The 19,505-nt window shown below is 57.0% G+C and overlaps 1 protein-coding gene across 1 annotated transcript; it reads right to left on the reverse strand.

The window, feature by feature from the left end:
• Positions 1-246: 246 nt before the first annotated feature.
• On the reverse strand, positions 247-18,935 carry DNMT3B (DNA methyltransferase 3 beta). The gene is given in 19 exon segments (XM_039384928.1): positions 247-3,337; positions 4,507-4,592; positions 5,229-5,444; positions 5,446-5,709; positions 5,868-6,109; positions 6,522-6,606; positions 6,859-7,042; positions 7,427-7,539; positions 7,808-7,887; positions 8,271-8,315; positions 8,764-8,892; positions 9,284-9,425; positions 10,157-10,264; positions 11,053-11,211; positions 12,362-12,550; positions 13,035-13,115; positions 14,258-14,364; positions 15,060-15,198; positions 18,825-18,935. Coding segments are annotated over 19 exon segments (2,616 nt in total). The 5' UTR covers positions 18,930-18,935; the 3' UTR covers positions 247-3,195.
• Between the last annotated feature and the right edge of the window lie 570 nt (positions 18,936-19,505).

The raw sequence follows: 19,505 nt of genomic DNA on the forward strand, positions 1-19,505 counted from the left end.
GTTATATCCCTATTTGGGATAGACTACATCTTCACTGAATAGCTGCAGTTGATTCCTAGCCCAGCCAGGGATCAGACTCCCCTCTACAACCTGACCTCTACCACCCAGCACAGCCAGGACCGGCCACCTTGGTGTCACTGGGTGTCACCTCAGCAGCAGTGGGGAAGGGGCATCCTGGCTCCCCAACTGTGCCCCTCCTCCTGCTGCAAACCCCCTTTTATTCACCCAATAAAGACAGTCCAACCATACAGAAATACTCCTTTTTAATCAGACATGATAAATGGTAAACTGTCGACATGGATCCCCTTTCTTTCCCACGTGGAAACCAGTGGAATCATGTGGACGAGGAAGAGTTGGGAGTTTCCACACTCCGGATACAAAAAAACATGTAAAATGTGTTCAAAACGATACATTTCTTTTATTTTTAGAAGATTGTACAAAAACCCGCAACATGTTCAACATTAAAAATCCTTAACCTAAAAAAATAGCACCAGGGAGTTAGAAACCTTTAAAAAGTATTAAAAAGGCATTTCTGAAATCCCCCTCCCTTAACAACATTTTATAAACACATAATAAAAGGCGGCTCTTAACAGGGAAAAACATTTCAAGGAAGACTTGTCTGCTACAATTCTCATCAAGTGAGCTTAATGCCAAGACAATTCTCATTCCTCTTTTATCTTTGTTTACTTTCCCCAAGTCCTTTTTTTTTCCCCCTCATCTATTTGTTTTCCTTTTGATCAGATAGGAAAGGATGTGAGATTTGGAGTATAAGATCAGGGATGCTGTGGAGTGGAGGACACGTGTTTGCCCAGTTTGGAAAAATCAAACCCATCAGAGGGGTGCAGAGCAGAGGACGCCTGTCACCCACAGGCCCCGTGCTGGGCTCTGAACGGGAACTTCAAGGAGCTGGGATGAGGAATTAGTGTTGTGGCTGGGCTCCAGCTGGACACAAGGATCAGAGAGGTTGGCGAGGGGTTCAAAACCAGCCAGTGCAGCAGTGGCAATGCCAAGGCTTCCCAAACACCTTCAGCACACACAGAACCCACCCTGCCATCTTCCCAGCCCAGGGCCTGGTGACAAGACAGTGCTACATGTCCCCAAGAAGTGACATGAAGCAGCTCACTTGGCTTTCTGCAGCGTTTTCTTGACTAAGGTGTGGGGCTTGAATATATGTCATGGGGAATGAACCCCTCAAGGAAGACTTTTTAAGAGTAATTTCCAGGTTAAAACAGGAAAAAAAGCCTTTAAACTACCTGGGCTTCCTTTTCTGCCCATTCCCAAGTACAGCCTTGGGGTGGAGACCAAGAGAAAATGATCCTCAGAGCTGGGGTGGAAAGCTGCACACAAGGGTGGAAAATGAGAGGCTGCCATCCTCCACCAGCTGAGACAGGGGTGCCAGGGGGTCCCAGTGTGTCAGAGAGGTAGAAGGAGCTGGGAGAGAGGCTCTCACCTCCCACTGATGCTGTACAACACCTTGCAAGACAGCCTAGCACCAATCAGGGGGGTGGGTTAGCCCATGGTTTGGACCCAATTAATTGTGAGAAGGCACTGAAGGGCTCTGCCAGAGCCAGGTGACAGGTGACCAGCAGAGGTAGGGGAGGACAGAGGACAGGGGAATGTCACAAGCTGTTTCAGTGCATTGAAATGTGCATTGGAATTCAGAGTCTTTAGAGATGCCTGCTGAGGCAGCAGCCCAGTGGCTAAGGAAAACCTGGCGGGAATGGAGGCAGGCACCAACACCTCCCTGGATGCTGGCTATGGGCACAGCACGCCCAGGTCTTCATGGACAGCGGGAGAATCAGTCTGGCAAAGTTGGGGAGCAGAGGAAGGCAATCAAAAGTGAGCACACTGGTGGCTGCAGGAGGTTCCAGTTTGTGCCTACATCCACGGGAGCCCCCAGGGCACTGCCAGGCTGGGGCTGGGCACACAAGCACCAGCAGCATCCCACCTCTGCCCAGGGATGCACAGGGAGACAGATGTGCAGAGGAGGAGAGGTGCAGCCCCTGCCTGCATCCCCCCAAGACCCCCCAGCAGTGGCAGTGCCCGCAGTGGGGGGACACACACAGCCCCCCCACAGCTTTCTCACTTCACTGCCCCTCAGGGTCCACTCCCCCTGCCCACAGCACGAGATGGGCAAGGGCAAGAGAGGTGCTGCACTCCTGGACCTTGCACCCCCATAGGGGTCGGGTGGGATCTTCCCTGTAAGGAACCCCCTGCCCCACAGCCAACACCCTGCCACTGCTGCTCGGGTTCATGATATGCTACGTGACATTTGGGGGGGCTGCGGTTTGAGGATGCCATTGACCACTACGCTGTCCTTCCTGCTGACATACCACATTCATTTGGGAAATGGATGCTCCAAGAACATCTTCCTTTACAGACACTGGAGACCAAATCCTCCCTGCTCCAATTACTGTGTAAGCTTTCAAGCCATTCAGCAGGATTTTAAAATGTAAGGAAAGGTTTTAGATGCTTTAAAAAGGAAGTAGTGAATATCTGTAAACTACAGCCAAACACATAAAACAGTATTTCTTCAGTTCTAGCTAGAAAAGTAATTCTATCACCTCACAGTTCAGTTTCAGCTACATTCAGGTCTAGGAATCTCCACATTCTTATGTAATGCCTTAAAAGCAGCAATAGACATTAAAACAACAAAAGTAAAGTTTATAAAAAAAATAAAAATAAAAAAGATTTGGTTTCTGTATAATCCTGTGTTCAGTGTGTAACCTGAGCAGGGTCCCCTACACCTGCTGCTACGGTTTGGGGGTTTTTGGCAGTTGCTTCAAGAGGTTTTGTTTGTTTAGGAAAAGCATTAATTCACTGTAGTTCAGGTTTGCCTGCAGCTCCCTGGCAGCTGCCCCCACACTGACTGCTCAGCAAGTGGTGACTTCCCAGCTCCAGGCTAAACCGGAATAGTTAATGCTGTGGAGGAGACTCCCCGTCTCATCAGTGATGCATAGAGCTCCTGCGCTGGGTAATTAAAGCTCCTTGTCCATCATTTCCTACAAATCACTGCCGTTAGTCCCTTTAAAGAAGTGACCCTGCCAGGTTCTTTGGTTACAGACGGCTCTCCCTGCGCAGCTCGTGGCCGGGGAGGGACGGGGCCCTGGCAGTCTGGCAGCCGTGCCCGTCCCTCTCCCGCCACAGCAGCGGCGCTGAGCACCTTTACCAGAGAGACGAGGGACGCTCGGCCTGCTATTCACAGGCAAAGTAATCCTTGAGCGGGGAGAAGAGGTGCCGGATGACCGGGACGCTCCACGATTTCTCCAGCAGCTTCTGGTGAGCCCCGCGGCCGATGTTGGAGACGTCCGTGTAGTGGAGGGGGAAGCCGAAGATCCTGAGGAGCAGAGGCAGGGGATGGTGGGTGAGACAGAGCAGAAGCAGGAGCCCCTTTCGCTGGCCAGCCCTGCTCCTGAGCTACCAGAGACACAGAGCATCTGGAATCTCCTATGGGAAGGGCACTCTGCTCCCCAGCGTGGTCAGAGCCCCACATGGCCTGAGCAGTGTCACCATTCTGAATGGGGACAGGCAGTGGCAGCCCACCTTTCCCTGTGCCCTCTGTAGCTTTTTCCTGGCAAGGCTTTTAGAGAAGCCCTGTGCCAGTGGCATCCTGGCTGCCTCTGCTCAGCAGCACCTTTGCAAGCACCACCTCAGGCTACTCCATGGAGATAGGAATGAGTAGCTCTGGGTAGCTCTGAGTCATGGGCTGGGCACTTCCCTTACAATCAGATGAAAGTCCAAGAGCCATTTCACATGACAAAGGCTTGGGAATTATTTTACTTTCAAATGCCTTTAGCTCAGTGTTAACTCCAACAAATACTGGCAATTTAAATAAACAAACAAAAATATTTAACCCCAGTCTGTGTTTACTGGCCAAAGCATCCGCTATGCAAAAACTTCAGGTTCTGTCACTAGGAGTATTTGGTGTGCAGGATTACTCCAATTGGATTTTATCTACTCAAAGTCCTTCTGTTGTTTTTTTGCCACGAATTCAGGGTGTGAAGAGGGTTTGGAGGAGCGCAGTGCTGCCATGCTTTGCCTCAGCAGCTGCCTGCTGCAGTATGAGGTTCCCCACGCCACTACACCCAGCTGAGCCCCAGTGGCTGCTTGGTTCACCTCCAGCAAACCCCCCCCCATGGCACAGGGCTGCCATACAGCACCCCCACATCAGCCTGGGCCTTACAACAAGGCTGGGGCACATGCACACCCCCCGCCAGACCCACCACACAGCATCCTGTGCAAGCCCCATCATTCCTCCTTCCACATGCCTCAGGTCCAGGGCACAGGACGCTACTACACTTTTCCCACAGTCATTGCTCATTAGTAAGTGCATTAATTATCATGTGCGCATCACTGCAGGGAAGCTGCCCCGTGCAGGAGCTGCAGCTCCTCACTCCCAGGAGCTGGGCTTTGAGCCAGCGAGGCAAAAAAACCCACATGAGCAGCACAACCCAACAAAAACTACAGCGAGAGATTCAAGAGGACAGCAAAGGACTGATTGATTACCTGTCCATCCCCGGGAGGTTGCCCCAGAAGTAACGAGCTCGGTGGGCAGCCGATATCTTGATCGCATTAATCATAACTGGGTTACACTGGGGGCCAGAGAGGGGGGAAATAAAAGTTAAAGGAGATGTGGGTTTAGTCCTCTCCTGCAGGAAAAGCCCTTCCCACTGCACTGCAGGAACTCCAGCAAATCCTCCCGAGGATGTAGCCCCCACAAACCCTGTTCCACACCACAGCACGTCTTGGTTGGCCACGTGGGCTCCCAGGTCATGGCCATGGCCAGCAGCTAATAACCCTCACAGGGTGCTCAGTGCTGGTTCCCCTGGGCCAGGATCAGAACTGTCAGCCTCTGATGGGGCTTTTACACCAGGGTCCCTGCTGACTCACAGCCCGTCCTGGCTACCACAGAGTTAAAAACCCTTCCCAGTCTCTGACCTCCCTCTCCCTGGAAATAACAGGCATTGCTCTGAACAGATGCTTTCTTCAAGGCTGGCAAAACCCCTCCCCCGAAGGACTAGTGCTTGGGTTTGACCTGCTGAAAGCCAGAGGGGAGGATGCAGAGCCAAGACTAAACTTGATTCCTCGGCATGTGCACCAGGCAGGGGGTTTTCCAGCATTGAGGCCACAGGAAACCATAGCCAGACCCTCACAGCTGGCACACCCTGCACAGCCCAGCAAGTGTCACCTGCTGTGACGCCTTTCTTGCAGCCAGCAGCAATCCCTACCTCCAGAAACCGGGAAATGTCCCTCTTGTCATTGACCCTCATGGCCACCACATTCTCAAACATCCAGAAGAAGGGCCGCTCCTCGCCTTCCTTGGGACGGGCGTAGTTGAGCAGGTGGTAGAACTCGAAGAACAGCCTCCCGCTTCCTTCTGCAGGGAAAAAGCAGAGCAGCAGGTTGGGACCAGCTGAGGCATCGGGAATGGGGTGCCGGGGGGGGCCTGGCTGCCCTCTCCACCACAGCAGGCATGGAAACAGCCCGTGCTCTGCAGGTGCCACAGGGAGCCACCACCAACACAGCCTGGGGCTGAAACACTTCCCTGGACTGTAAGGTGGCTCCATGACCCAGGAACACCCCAGGTACCCAGCTCAGCAGAGGTGAAGCAGCCTTACCAAACAGCGCCTTCCTGGTTGGGTTGACAAGGGAGAGGTCATCACAGGGGGTTCCACCGATCACCAGGTCAAAAGGACCCCACTCCTCAATCTACAGGGAACAGACACACCAGCCCATTAGGAAATGCCACGGAAGTGCATCTCTCCTCCCCGGTGGGGTAAGGGACAAGCCCATCCCAGGGCTGGTGGGGTGAGACCCACACACCCACGGGGCCACATCCCCCGGCTCCCCACAGAAGCGGAGCTCACGTTTCTCTTGGTTATGTTCCTGACATCGTGCACGTAGGTGATATTGCCCTCGGGCCGCCGCACGGTGCCCGCTGCGATGGGGTCGTCGCCGATCTCTGAGGCAATGTACTTCTCCACTTGGATGCCCAAGTCCTTCAGCACCATGTACCCTGCCAACGGACAGAGGTCTGAGGTTGCACTGCTCTCTTTGGCCTCCCGGTCTCCTTCGTCAGCAGAGCTCGATGTGGCTGCTCCTGGATGTCCTGGTGGGGGCAGTCACACAAGACTTCAGGATGAGCAAACTTTTTTTTGACCCATTCCTCCAGGCACCGTTTGCTCCCAGAAAGCAGAATGCCACCAGAGCTGAGTAAACTGACCCAAACCAGTTGCCCTCAGGCATTTCACCAGAGGCCAGGTTGCTGTTCTTCCCACAGCTCTGGCTTCTCAGGGGAACCAGCCACCTGAACCTCTGTGAGCAAAACTCCCATGCCTCCCTCCCTCTTTCCATCCATCCCTCCCTTTCTCCTGCCCTCGACCCCTGCTGATGGGGATCCCTCCGGTCTTCACCCCCTTCTCCCCAACAAGCTTTCAGAGACAGGTCTGACTCCATGGAACGATTCATCTCTGCTGCCCAGTGCTGAAAAGCCACCAGGCAGTGCTTCCCTACAGCCTCACCTGTTGCTATCCCATCGAACAACGAGAGCACTCGGATTGGTCTCCTCTTTGCTGGCGGGACTGTTGGGTAGATTTTGGGTGCAGCCTGCAATGGAAACAGCCATGAAGCCCCAGCCCTGGCAGTGCTCCATCACCTTATGAGGCCAAACTTCAGCTCTGCAGGCATCAGCTCTGCCTTCAGGAGAGCATCTGCAGGGCCGAGAGCCCAGCACCCTTGGAGAGGGTGAAGGAACAAGACCAAGGCAGAGGGAAGAGGAATTCCAAGCCACTTGCCCTGGCCTTCATGACCCTCTTCCCCACACCCCAGCGTGCCAGTCTCCCTGCCCACAGCCCTTACATATTCCTGTCCCTTGTCACTGGTGAAGAAGTCCAGCAGACGGGCGTTCCAGTCCTGCCGGCGCTGCAGCAGCCCGTAGTTCTGCTGGGGTGAGCACATGTAGCAGTTCCAGGGCTCCTGCATTTTTGCTCTGGCCGATGTCCCTCGCCCCACCAGCACGTCCAGACACTCCACACAGAAGCACCTGCCCAAACCACAACACCTCGTGCTTGTCACCTCAGGGACCCCTCTGGGTCACCTCAGCCTCTCCTGGAATCTCCCCCACCATGCACCAGAGCCCCTGCCCTGTTCTACAGGATATTTTTCCAGGCAGTACCTTGGTTTTTAGGGCTGCTAACACAGGCCAGTGACCCAAGGCATGGGTAAATCTCCTGCCAACCTCCCCAGGGCTTATTCAGGTGCTGCCTGGCTCAGTAGGGAGAAGCAGGCTGTGCTGGGACATGCTGCATGGCAGCCAGCTGGGGAGCAGCCCAGCCCCTGTGTCCAGGCTCATGCAGGACCCTGCTCCCCACAGCTCCCTGGAATGATGTCAGGGCCACAGCCCCAGGAGCAGAGACATGGGGCCCACCTGCAGCAGCTGGAATTGCTGCAGAGCAGCAGCTCCTTGCCCGCACAGCAGACAGCACAGTAGGACTGGTAACCATCTTCATCATACATGTAGAAGAACTCCAGGAATCTATCCTGGTGAAAGGACAGCCAGGAGGAGAGAAGGACAGAGAATCAGGAGCTGTGCTCAGAGGGTAAAGAGAGAATGCAGCTTTGGTCCATCCCTGGTACCCGCCCAGAGCTCGGAGATGCACATCCTTGGTGTTTCAGGTGGCAAGAACATGCCAAGGGACAGCCCCGTGGAGGACACAGCATGGCCAGGACCTGGCACAGCCACCCCCTGTCCCAGCAACACTGGATGGATCCCGGCCCCATCCTCCAGCCCCAGCACTGCAGCACTTACCCTGCACGTTTGGCAGAGGCCTCCTTTGAACAGTGGGTGGAAGGTGGCCGGGTTCCTCCTCCCACAGGACAAACAGCTGTCTGTGGGACAGAGAGAACTGTGTTCACCCGAGGCAGGGAGACGTCAGGGCAGGGTGTCCCCAAACCCCCACCCCACTTCAGGCTGCAGAGGCTGGAGCCTCCCGTTGGAACAGTGTCTAGAACAGCCTGCCCTTGGAACAGCATCCAAATGGGGTCTGCCCTTGGAACCACTTCCAGATGTGGCTGTGGCTCCCCATGGAGGATCTGCACAGCACCCTGCTCCCCTCAGCACAGGGGGAGCTCAGCACCCTGCAGTCACAGCGCTTTCCCCCCTCCCAGATGGTGCTGTTGAAAAGGAACCCATGACCCTTGCTGAGTCACTTCCAGCCAGGATCCCCTATCACCCCACACCTCTTCCCAAGGGAGACAAGACCAGTGATTACCTTCCAGCTTCCCGCTGTTGTTCGTAACTTCAGAAACCATTTGTTCTTTATAAAATTAAAAAAAAAAAAATTTTATCATTCCTTACATTAGAAACTCTAATTTAATTCTGCTTACAGCTGCTTTTTTTCTTGCATTTAGAACTGCTCCAGCTTTGCTGAGCATCAAACGGAGAAGGTTGGCCATGGGTATGTTAGAAATTTTGGGGCAAACCCCACATCCTTTCACTGAAGGAGATATTAGAGCTCAGCACAGCAGCTCATGGATCATGTCCAAGCTGAGCCATTATTGGAGCCCAGCCCCTATCTTGCAGCTGGGTTTGCTGGTGTCTAATAAGGCACAACTGAGCACCATGGGATCACAAAAGCTTCTGCCCTCAGGAATCAAGCTTAGGGCCACCAGGGAAGAGCCAACCCCTTTCCCAGAATGGTTTTCCAGTGCTCTCAGGGTGCACAGCCCAGGCCAAGACACTCCCCAGCTCTCTCTGTTGGTTACCTCGGGTCTGGTCCTCTTCCACACGCTGCTCCTTGCCATTGTTGCAGGGGTAGCTCTTCAGCCTCTTGGTGGGGGGATACTGTTCAAGGGACAGCACCTCCTCCGTCCCATTCCTCAGCATCCCATTTTCTGCAAGAGAAAGGCAGCTCCCTGGGCATGAGCCTCCAGCCCCAGGACCACCTCAGGGCAACGGGAGACATCTCCTGCCAAGCCCTGCCAGGTCCCACCCCAGTCACAAGCAGAACCCTTCCTGGCCACCTGGGCTCCCCACTCATGGCACAAGGCTCAGCCAAGTCAGGTTTCCAGGAGCAAGGGCATAGAGAGTGCTTTGCTCTGGCTTTTTGCAAAGTCACTGTCAGAGACCCAGTGAGGAGCTCCAGGACCACTTTGGGACCGGAATGGCACGGCCACGGCACAGGGTGAGCAGGCTCAGCTGGGGCCAGATAGTGGTGGCTGCTGACCACACCAGCCCCCTGCCAGTGCCATGCCAGCCCCCACCCAGCTGATGCCACTGCCTCACCTGAGGTTTTGGGTGGCTGCAGTCCCTTGAGCCCCAGGGGTTTGAAGCCAGTGATTGCCCAGTCAATCATCGGCTTCAGCTGCTCCTCCAGCGAGTCCCTGGGGCCAGTTGTAAACGTCTTCCCCGACCGGCTCCGGGCAACCTGCCGAGAATGGACAGCATGGGATAGGGTGACGGGGTGGTCTCTGTCTGGGAAGCAGCCACACCCCTGCCAGGGCCACAGCCCCAGGCCCCCTCCCCATCCAACACACAGGGGTGTGGGGCTTGGCGGCCCTGGGACGGCAGCAGCTGATGGATTCCCGCTCTGGGTGTGCCCTCGGCTGTGCTCTGGTGCCCCCATCCCTGCAATGAGCCCATCCATCCTTCACCAGCCTCAATGGAGCCAGGAGCAGGGACAGCCCAGCTCCAGCTCTTGCCCAGACTCTTGCTCCCTGGCAAGTGACAGGAAGGCAGAAGAGGTGCCTGTGGATCTGCAGCCCTTTATCCCGGTGTGTGCCACACGCCCTGGATGTGGATTGGACACACAGGGTGCTCAGCACCAGCCCTGCCTCCAAAGGGCACCTGGCACTAGCCCAGGACACCTCTGGCCAGCCAGGCACTGCCCTGCTGCTGTGATGCTGCTGTGTCCGAGACAGCGCAGGGAGCCTGGCCTGGGGATCTGGAGCAGCAAGGGCCTTGGGATCTGGAGCAGTGAGACCCTGGAGCAGCAGCAGTTAATCCTGAACCCCAATGATAAGCAGAGTTCAGCCCCACAGCTGCACTTGCAAATCATCCTAGCAGAGAAAGGACTATTTTCCTGAGTGCCATCCCGCTGCCTCCAAGTCCAGCTGGTTTAGCTGGCACCTCACCCACCCCCCCACCCCTGGTGGTTACCTCCAGGGCATGGTATATGGCGCGGCGGTAGGACACCAGCTTATTGAACGTGGAAGAATTGAAATGCTGCCTAAAGGCCATCAGTCCCACCAGCTTGTCCGCAGAAACCTGTGAGAGAGTGACAAGAGCTCACCAGCGGGACAGGACAGGGATGTCCTGCCCGGCCATTTCCCCTCAGGCACTGCGTTCCCAGCCCTGACCCTGCGGACTGCAGCCAGGGGAGGAAGCCCAACGGCAGCATGACAAGGACAAGGATGGGTGGGTTGCACCCTCTGCCGGTGCTGTGACACCAGCACGGCACTTCCCTCCCTCCCGCCTGCAGCATGGGAGGGGTTGGATATCCTGGTTGCATATTAGAAAAAGGTTTTTCACTCAGAGGGTGGTCAGGCACTGGAACCGGGTCCCCAGGGAAGTGGTCACGGCATCACCCTGCCAGAGCTCGAGAAGCAGTGTTGGACAACACTCTTGGGCACACAATGGGATTTCGGGGTTGTCCTGAGCAGGGTCAGGAGTTGCACTCAATGATCCCCATGGTCCCTTCCAACTTAGGATATTCTGAATCTGTGGGGGGGTGATGGGTCTCTGATGGGACATTCCTAACCAGGCAGGGCTCCTGGGCACCCCTGGAGCCCAAGGCCTGGAAAAACCCTGCGTAGGGGCCAGGTATATGTTCCCACTGCTGGATAATGTCACCAACCTACAGTGTCCAATTATTAGTTACAGACACCAGAGCCATGAGAGCCTGCCAAGGCCTGGCTAGTGAACACCAGGGTGCCTGCCCAGGGAGGCTGCAGGGTGCACACACCCCCCACAGGCAGCCCCAGAGTGGGGCAGAAATGTGCAGGGGAGGGGGTTTGGGGCTGGGCGCAGCAGGCAGAGGCAGACAGCAGGCTTACCTCGGAGAACTTTCCATCTCCAAACCACTGCACCCACCGCATGCCTGACACAGCCTGGCGCTTGGCCGTGGCTTTGTGGGAGACAACAATCGCAGGCCACCAGGAGAAACCTTTGATCTTTCCCCAGACGAGCTCCCCAATTCCAAATTCCTTCCCATCCTGAAAGCAAGAGATGACAACACAGATCTGCCAAAAAGCACAAACGCCCTATTTTATCTGGGCAGCTCTGCAGGAGAGCCCTGGAGCACAGGGGATGGACCCAGAGTGCCTTGAAGAGCTGCTCTGCCACGTGTGTCACACACTTGGATGTCTGTGCAGACAGGCTGCACCTCCTCCTTCAAGCACATGGTCCAGCACCTCCTGGCAGCACTGGCTCCCAGCCCTGCACCATGCCAGAGCTCAGTGGGGAGGTCTGTGTGTGCCAGCCCCACGCTGAGCCCATGCCTGGCACACGGCATGGTGCGTGCTCTGTCCTGCACAGCCCTCCTGGCACCAGGCCCCGTGCGTGTCCACTCCTGCCTGCCCTCCCAGGGTCTCTGCAAACACTGGGAAGCCTTGCCCTGAGATTGCTCCCTGGGTGCCCCGAGGTTCCTCCTTGGCACAGGGCAGCCCGTTCACAGGGCTCACAGCTCAGCCCATCTGGCTGCAGCCCAGGGAGAGGGTTCCCACCCACCCATCCCTCTTGTTCCCACTGGGGAGAGCAGGAAACAGGGCAGTGAAAACAAGGAAATGAAAAAGAACCAAGAATTTTGATGTGACCCATTGAGGGCCATGCTGGGTGCTTTACATGGGGAGGGCACCTCGCACAGAGCGGAGTCACCTCTGCCTGCAGAGCCCTCCTTTCCAGCTTTGTTCTGCAATTAGGTTCCTAATTATGCAGCAAGATGCAATTGCCCAATTCCTGCAAGTCTGGGGCCTTGCCCCATGGCCCGCAGGCGCTGAATCCCGCTCTGCAGCCCCAGCAGCTTCAGTTCTCTCCAGCATCCCCGACAGAAATGTTTTCTGCACATGCAACTGCCTGTCTCAGCGGGGCACAGCACGGCAGGGCACATGCCACGCATGCGTGTCTCGGGAGGCCCGTGTGTGGCACTGGAGGCAGCTTGCCAGGACTGATCCCTAAAGTGTCCCTCGGCAGTAAGCTGCCCCCACAGCCTGAGACCATCACACCCCAGGCACACAGGGAAGGGTAGGCAGGGAAGGGGAGACAGGAGAAGCAGCAGTGAGGTTTCCAGAGGTTCCCCATGCCTGCAGGCTTAGGACAAGCCCCACACCACCGTGGATGCAAGAGCAGAGTTCGGCCCCTCCGTACCTGGTATTCCAGTGCCATCCCCACGTCTCTGCTCTCTGACTCCTCAGGCCCCAGCTCGGCAGAGCCATTCTGCCCCTCCTGGGAGCTGCTGCCAGAGAGTGTGCTGCTGCTCTGGGATGAGTCCCGGGAGTCATCCTCTGTCAGGTCGATGGTCAGCGGTGTGGACACGGCTGAGCGACGCCTGGAGCCCTGCATGGCAAAGGGAGAGAAGGTCAGTGCCGCAAGGAGAGGGGCAGTGGGAAACAGAGACCTGTTCCACATCATCCCCCAACCTCACAGTCGGGATTGGAGAAGGGGAGCCAGTGATTGAGGGCACTGCTGCTGCCATGAGCAGAGAGGAGAGCCCTTAACAGGAGATTCTGCAGGAGAACTGCTCAGCTTTTACTAAAGTCAGACCCAAAGCAAATGGCACACCACTGCTCTCTCCCCTTTTCCTGTCCCAAATCCACTCCAGGGTGTTCAACACATCCAAATCATAGAAAGGGCAAGAAACAGCAAACTCACTCCAATCTACACAGGGAAAACTGTGGCCCTGAGAGTCTGCACCATGTCCAAAGCTGCTTGCCCAGGGTGCAACAAGAGTGCAAGTCTCTGGAGCCCCAGGGAAGTCCCAGGGAAGCCCCAGGGAAGCCCCAGGGAAGCCATGACCCCCCGTAGACCTGCAGACCCTCACCCGCACAGGAGTTCGCAGGTCCCTGAGAGCCTCCACACTGCTTCGATCCTTGATCCTCGTCACGTGCCGGGCCTGCCCTGCCTGGAAGATGAGGTGGACTGTGGGCTTCTGCCTGAGGCTGCTCTCCCACCCAGCGCTGCCCCGGGGCTGCACCTGCCACCAGAACAGAGAGGTGCCATGGCAGGGGTGCCCTCCCCATGCAGGACACGGACAGCCTGTGCTTCACGGGGCCGAGCACCAGCGGCACCGGAGCCCTGGGGAGGGCAAGAGGAGGGCAGACGGCTGCTGGAGGCACCTTGTGCTGAGCCCCTCTGGGCAACCATGCCCTCCACAGAGTCTCTGCAGGGTTCAGGAGCACCCATTGCTGCAGCCCTGCATCCGGCATGACTGACAGCAGCAGGAGCCATAGCCAGGAGCACTGGATGCCAGGAGAGCCACAGGCCCCAGCAGAGCACCCCTCGGAGGCACAGACCCACTCACATACCCATGGATGCTTTCACACACCCGTGAGTGCTTCCTCTCACAGCTGGCCCTGCAGCAGAACCCTGCAGCACCCTGCAGCAGCCCTTCCCCAGCAGTCACAGACACAGTCCAGCCCAGGCATGTTTCCTGCATCCGGCATAACGAGGCTCAAAATTAAACGAGATTTTGCAGCGAAGAGCCCCTGAACCAAACATAGTGGGGAAGCTGAATTTTCACCCACTGGATTTATGGCTCTTTCTTTTGGAAGCTGCCTCATCTCAGGCAGATCTCCAACCTTGGGGTTTGTTTCTAACTCAAAACAATAAAGCAAGAAGGCAAAAATGCTTCCAGATCCTGGAGGTTTGTCAACCTAGTCAACAAAAGAGGGTGGGTGAAACTGGGGTGCAGCCCCAAGGCAGCTAAAAGCAGCCCAGCCCAAGAGAGGGAGACACGAGATGGTTCAGTCCATCAATACAGACAAGACTTTTCAAAGAACATATCAGCATAATAATTATGATAATTATTAGGCTGCTGCAACACATAGTGGGCATCACTGCATCTCACACCACCCCCTCCTGCTGCTGTGGTCTCATGTAAATCAGGAATTTAAAAATTACAATATTACACTGGTAAATGAGTGTTGCATCCACCACTGGACTGTTCCCCCAGCACAAGAACAGCCCAGAGGGAAAGAGATGAGGACTCTGGCACTGGATGCCCCCACAGACAGCCCCTGAAGAGCAGCCTAGGTGATATCTTACCTTCTGCACCCCTGCCAGGCCAAGTGGCCAGGCCAGGTCCTCCTTGGAGAGGTCTCCATTGCTGTCCTTCTTGTTCTGCAGAGGCAACAGCGTCAGGTCCATGGGATCTGTGCAGGGACAAGGCAGAGCAGCTTTAGGCTCTGCAAGCCCTCCTGGCTGTGTCCCCACATGCCTCTGCATGTCCCACTGCTCTCAAGAGCATTTCATGATTTGGAGAGACAGAAATCTCATCTTGGAGAATTGTGGCCAGGAGCAGAGACAAGTGGTGTTCCCAGGGCTCCCCATCGTGGCACCACACCCCCGGATCACCCACCTGTCCCCAAAACTGGGAGGGACCAGCAGCAAGTGTGGTGACATTCTTATCTACTTCTTAGTTCCTGAAAGCTCAGGGGCACAAGCCAGCTATTCAGGGCTTGTCACCAGGTCATTTAAAACAGGACCTTGTTTACCCAAGAGGTGGGATTTGGAAAGCCCAGACTGGAGCATCTCAGGAGCAGTGGCACCCCTCAGGCTGGTGGGGCTCCCCCTCTTCCCTTGCTCCAGGGTATTCAACTATCAAGGGGCAGAGCCAGCCTCCCACTGTGGCACCCATTTCCACAACCAGGTCATGGCCTGGAAGTGCTACAAGATTGCAGAAACCCAGTGGAGTCACATCACGGAGGGACCCTGGCCATGGCTGCAGCACTGCAGCCCCCCCCCCCCCGCCACAGTGCCTCATACAGTGGCTGGGAGATCCCAAACCCCGTTTATCCTTGCACATCCCAGGCAGGGTGCATTCTGGGCACACCGTGGTGACCCTCACCTGGAGTACTGGGCTTCCCGTTCGCCTCCAGTACAACGCTGGGCGTAGCAGGATTGGTGCAGTCCCCGTTGAGGAGGATCAGCTTTGCCCTGCAGTCTGCCTCATCCTGCCCGTGGCTCTTGTCTTGTTTCATGGTCGCCTGTGGAAGCCAGAGTGGAAAGGAAATTCAGCCATGAAGGAAGACTCAAGGAGGGCAAAGCAGACAGTGTGAGCTCCTTGAGCCAGCCACAACTTCACGCCCTTAGCAGTGGGGTCTGACTAGAGACACATCTGGAGGGGTCCTGGGAGCTAAACAGCACTTGGACAAAACCTCCCCACAAATGTGGTGGCCCTAAAGATCCACCAGCTCCAGCTAACAGAGGCTCCAGACACAACCCACTCATCTTAGGGAACACGAGGCTTTTCCCCACCATCCGTATGCTGTGGAACACTCCTGGGCTCGGTGCTGCCCAGCCCCACCTCGCTCTGCTGGACCCAGTCTGGAGGGGAGCTGCACTTCCCTGCCACCCTGCAGAAACCAGGGAACAGCCCACCCCAGGGGACAGCCCACCCCGGGGCACCATTACAGCTGCCCAGGCGTGGGTGGGCTGTGCCTGCAGCAGCAGGACAGGCAGGCAGCCCGCCCGCCATGAGGGGCAAAGTCCTGGAGCCTGCAGCCAGTTAAACTCCCCCAAAGGGAGAAAACTCCTCCTGCCCCCCACTCCTGGCCTCAGCTTCCCTGCCCCAGGGCGAGGGGGCAGGGCAGGGGGCTGTGCAGCAGCACCCCCTGCCCTGGTGTCCCCCTGCAGAGCTGGGGCTCCCCTTGCCTGAGCTCAGACGCCTCCGCCTTCCCTTGGGTGCCCTCCCCGGATCCTGTTTTTGGAAGTGGAAGCTCTGGCTCTCCTGGAGGCACCCGGACGCCGTGAACAACGCTGCCTCATTGCTGGGCTATGGGTCTGTGCTGCAACTTGCCCCTTCGGCAGCACAGTCATTTCAGGAGCGTGCAACGCAAGAGCTGAGGAGTGCACAGGGCCTTGCCCACCTACAGCCCTGTAAGAAAGCCAAAGCAACACCCCCCCAGCCTCAGAGAGACCCCAGCTCCAGCCCACCGCCCCTTTTGCGTCCCTCTCACTCCACATTGCCTCCAACCGCTGCCCTAACAATTGAGATTACTGCTTTGAAATCATCTGTCAGCACCTCTGGCTAACAAAGACCAGTTGGGGTTTGATGTTTTGGATGCCGAGGGCAGAGTTAGAAAACCTGCTAACACCCAAACATGAAGGAAAACATGTGTCCAGCGCCCACCTCCCCAGGCAGAGATCCCCATGCACATCCTGCCTCCCCCCTCAACCAAGGGAGGAGAGAAATTGCACCAGACGGAGTCTGAAGCTGCATAACCCCCTAACAGCTGCGTGGGGGATTTCTGTGTGCAGAAATCCCACTGCTGCAGCACATCTGCTCCCAGATCCAGCAAACAATTCCTGGGAGCTGCCCAGACTCGCCTGCCCCCAGTCCAGGTGGACAGTCCCACATGGCCCCGGATGCAGCAATCCACCCCAGCACAGCACAGCCGGGTCAGCTCCTCCTGGTCTGCTCCCCTTCCCCAGCCCACAGATGCTGCAGAGCAGCAGCAGCCACAGCCAGTGATGATGCTGCCACCAAAACCAGCAAATCTCATCAAACAGTAGTGAATCACCCTTGGGAATCCCTATAGGGAGGTGTGAGAGGATATGCTGCTCTCCCAGCATGAGGGTGACCCCGAGGGGACAGGTAGATGAGGCAGCATGAGGCAGGTAAGATTCAGGGAGGACAGAAGCAGGCAAGGCCACCACCCAGCCCTGCCAAACATCTGCAGCTACAAAACCCCAGAGGACCCCTGCATTCAGTCCTGTCTCAGGAGCCCAGGAAGTTCAAACCTGCATCTCAAAATGTCTTTTCCTCTCTCAGCTCCGGGGCTGCCTGATGCCCAGCATGGCCAGGGCTCGCCAGGCCACCAGGCGAGGGTGTCCTGCCAGCCCCGTGCCAGGAAGGCAGCAGGGAAGGGTGACGCAGTGGCCAGGTTTCCCCTGGAATGTGACACAACCAGGACTGAGCACCCAGACACAGCGACACATCAAGCTCGGCTTTGCCACGTGCTCAGGGAGCTCCCACACTGTCTTTGTTCCAGTTATAAAGTGGGGGAAAAGGAGTTATCCCTTTGGAAGGAACTGCCCCCTGGCAGAGCAGAGACCCACAGGCCACAGCTCTGCAGGTCCGTGGCACTGGGCTGGAGGCCCTGCCGTGAGCAGAGGCAGGTCAGCTCACTGTTTGCTGCGTGTTCTCTCCAGCTGCACTGCCCAAGATCACTCGAGGACATCCCCATCACCATCCTCTGACGGGAAAGGGAACAGCACACCACAGCCCAAGCTGCTCGTTAAAAGTCTCGCTTTCCCAAAATCCCACACTTATGCAGCAGGACTGTAACTCCCATTCTTTCTCCTCCTACCGCTGCCGTTTGTACCAAGCACTGAAGCCTCACGCCCAAGCCCATCCTGCCACTCACAGCCCACACCAGGTCCCCCCACGGGAGCCACGTCCTTCTGAGCTCACCCACTCCTGCTTGGAAGGAAGGCTCGGCTCTTTGTCCTCACCTCCCCTTGCAGAAACACACCAATATGTGCACGCAGGGCATTACGAAAATAATAAGAAACAGAGCACTGCCCTCACATGTGCTGTCTCACGGGAGGAGGAGACCAGCCCTGCAGTGTTTGCTTTGCCTGGCGCCCTGCAAACACACCGGGTGCTCCACAGCCATGCGCTCCAGATGGGAACCCACGAGGAGGAAAACAACGCAGAATTCCAGAGTTGCCGAAAGCTCCCCAAGAGCCTGGCGCCAGCGGCAGCCCCGGCACTGCCTGGTGACCAGGACGTGCCCTGCAGCCAAATCCCACCGAGGAGACAATGAACCCGCTGACTTTGGAGCCCGCCCTCATTTTGCAATACCAGTTTCTTTAAGATTTGCCAAACTGGTTAAAGACCATGCCACAGTATTAACTGCTTAGAGAGAATTCTGGTCCCTGTCTGGCCATGCTTGCCAGCCACCCTGGAGCAGACAGAGCAGTCAGAGTGGGCATGACAGCTGGACTCACCTGGCAGAGAGGGCAGGGTGGGCAGGGAAGGCAGAGCTCACCTGGCCGGACTGCGCTCTGGACTGGACCCCTGCCCCTGCTCCCGGGGCTGCTCCCCCAGCCTGGCCCGGGCTGGTTTCAGTTTTCCTTGCTGGGAAAACAGGCTGCCCTGTTATCAGGTGCGTGTCCCCAGGAGGTGGGGAGGTTGCGGACTTTGCCTCCAGACAGGGGCATGCATATCAAAAGGCTGGAGGGAAGCTTTGCCGATGGCTGGGATGGAGCCATCGCCCAAGCCCTGTTTGAATAACAAAAAGAAATAAAGGACCCTAATGGCCGGGCTGCCTCTGGGCTGTGGCGCACACTAATGGCCTTTAAGTCTCCCCAAACCGAACATTTCCCTCTAATCCTGGAAAGAAAGGAGTTGCTGGGTTGGCAGTTCCGTAAGAAAGGCGCCCATTTCGCAGATGTGCTTGCTGGGAAGGGCAAGGGGCGAAGGGCAGGCTCCCCCTGCCCGCTTCCTGTGCCTGGCCCCTTCGCTCTCCCGCTCCGGCACTTCCCTCCATTTCCCCCGGTTTCCTCCTGCCCCGTTCCGCTCCCCCCGCAGCCCTCGGCGCCCACCCCGGCTCTCCCCGCTGCCTTTCACCAAGGACGGGCTAAAGAAAAGAAACAAAACACAAACCAGCCCCTCCTCTCCCAGTGCAGACCAGGCTGGAGACGTCTCCGGGGCAGCCACCATCCCCGCCAGCCGCTGCTCCAGCCGCTCCCGGCTCTTTACCATGCTCATTCCGGTGGGATCCCGCCGGGCCAGGCCCCTCCCGAGCCCCCCGGCGTGGGGCAGGGGTTGCCTTCGGGCAGGGCTGGGGGTTGCAGGCAGGGAGCTGAGGGCAGGGCTGGCAGCTTTTGGGGGCTGTGGGGGCTCCGGCGCTCAGGTGGGTCCCTCTCAGTAGTGGCAGGTCCTCTGTCCGGAGCGGTCACTGCTTCATCTTCCCCCTGCACAAGAGGACGTAAAGCCATGACAATGACACCTCGCTGTCCCCATCGCCCCTCCGCCCGGCCCCGCACAGCCCCAGAGATACCCGGGCTGGAATACTCGGGCTCACTCCCCCACAGTTCATTAAAAATTCTCTGGAAACTAGAAACTTAGGCAGGAAAGGCGAGTCCTGCTCAGGGCAGCACGTTCCAGCCGCCCCGCTGTTTTCCCTGTCCCGTTCCGAAGGAGGTCGGTGTAGGACCACTGCTCGCCCCACTTGCCATGGGGTCCCCCCGCCGCTCCCCTCTCCCGGCTTCTCGGTACTTGTGCCCCGCGTTTGGGCCACTCCGAAGTTCATTCCTCCTTCTCCGATGCTCTACTGCCCCCCGG

The sequence above is a fragment of the Pipra filicauda genome, unplaced genomic scaffold, assembly GCF_003945595.2.
Source record: "Pipra filicauda isolate LSUMZ 115617 unplaced genomic scaffold, ASM394559v2 scaffold385_size793830_pilon, whole genome shotgun sequence".
In the NCBI taxonomy this organism is placed as follows: domain Eukaryota; kingdom Metazoa; phylum Chordata; class Aves; order Passeriformes; family Pipridae; genus Pipra; species Pipra filicauda.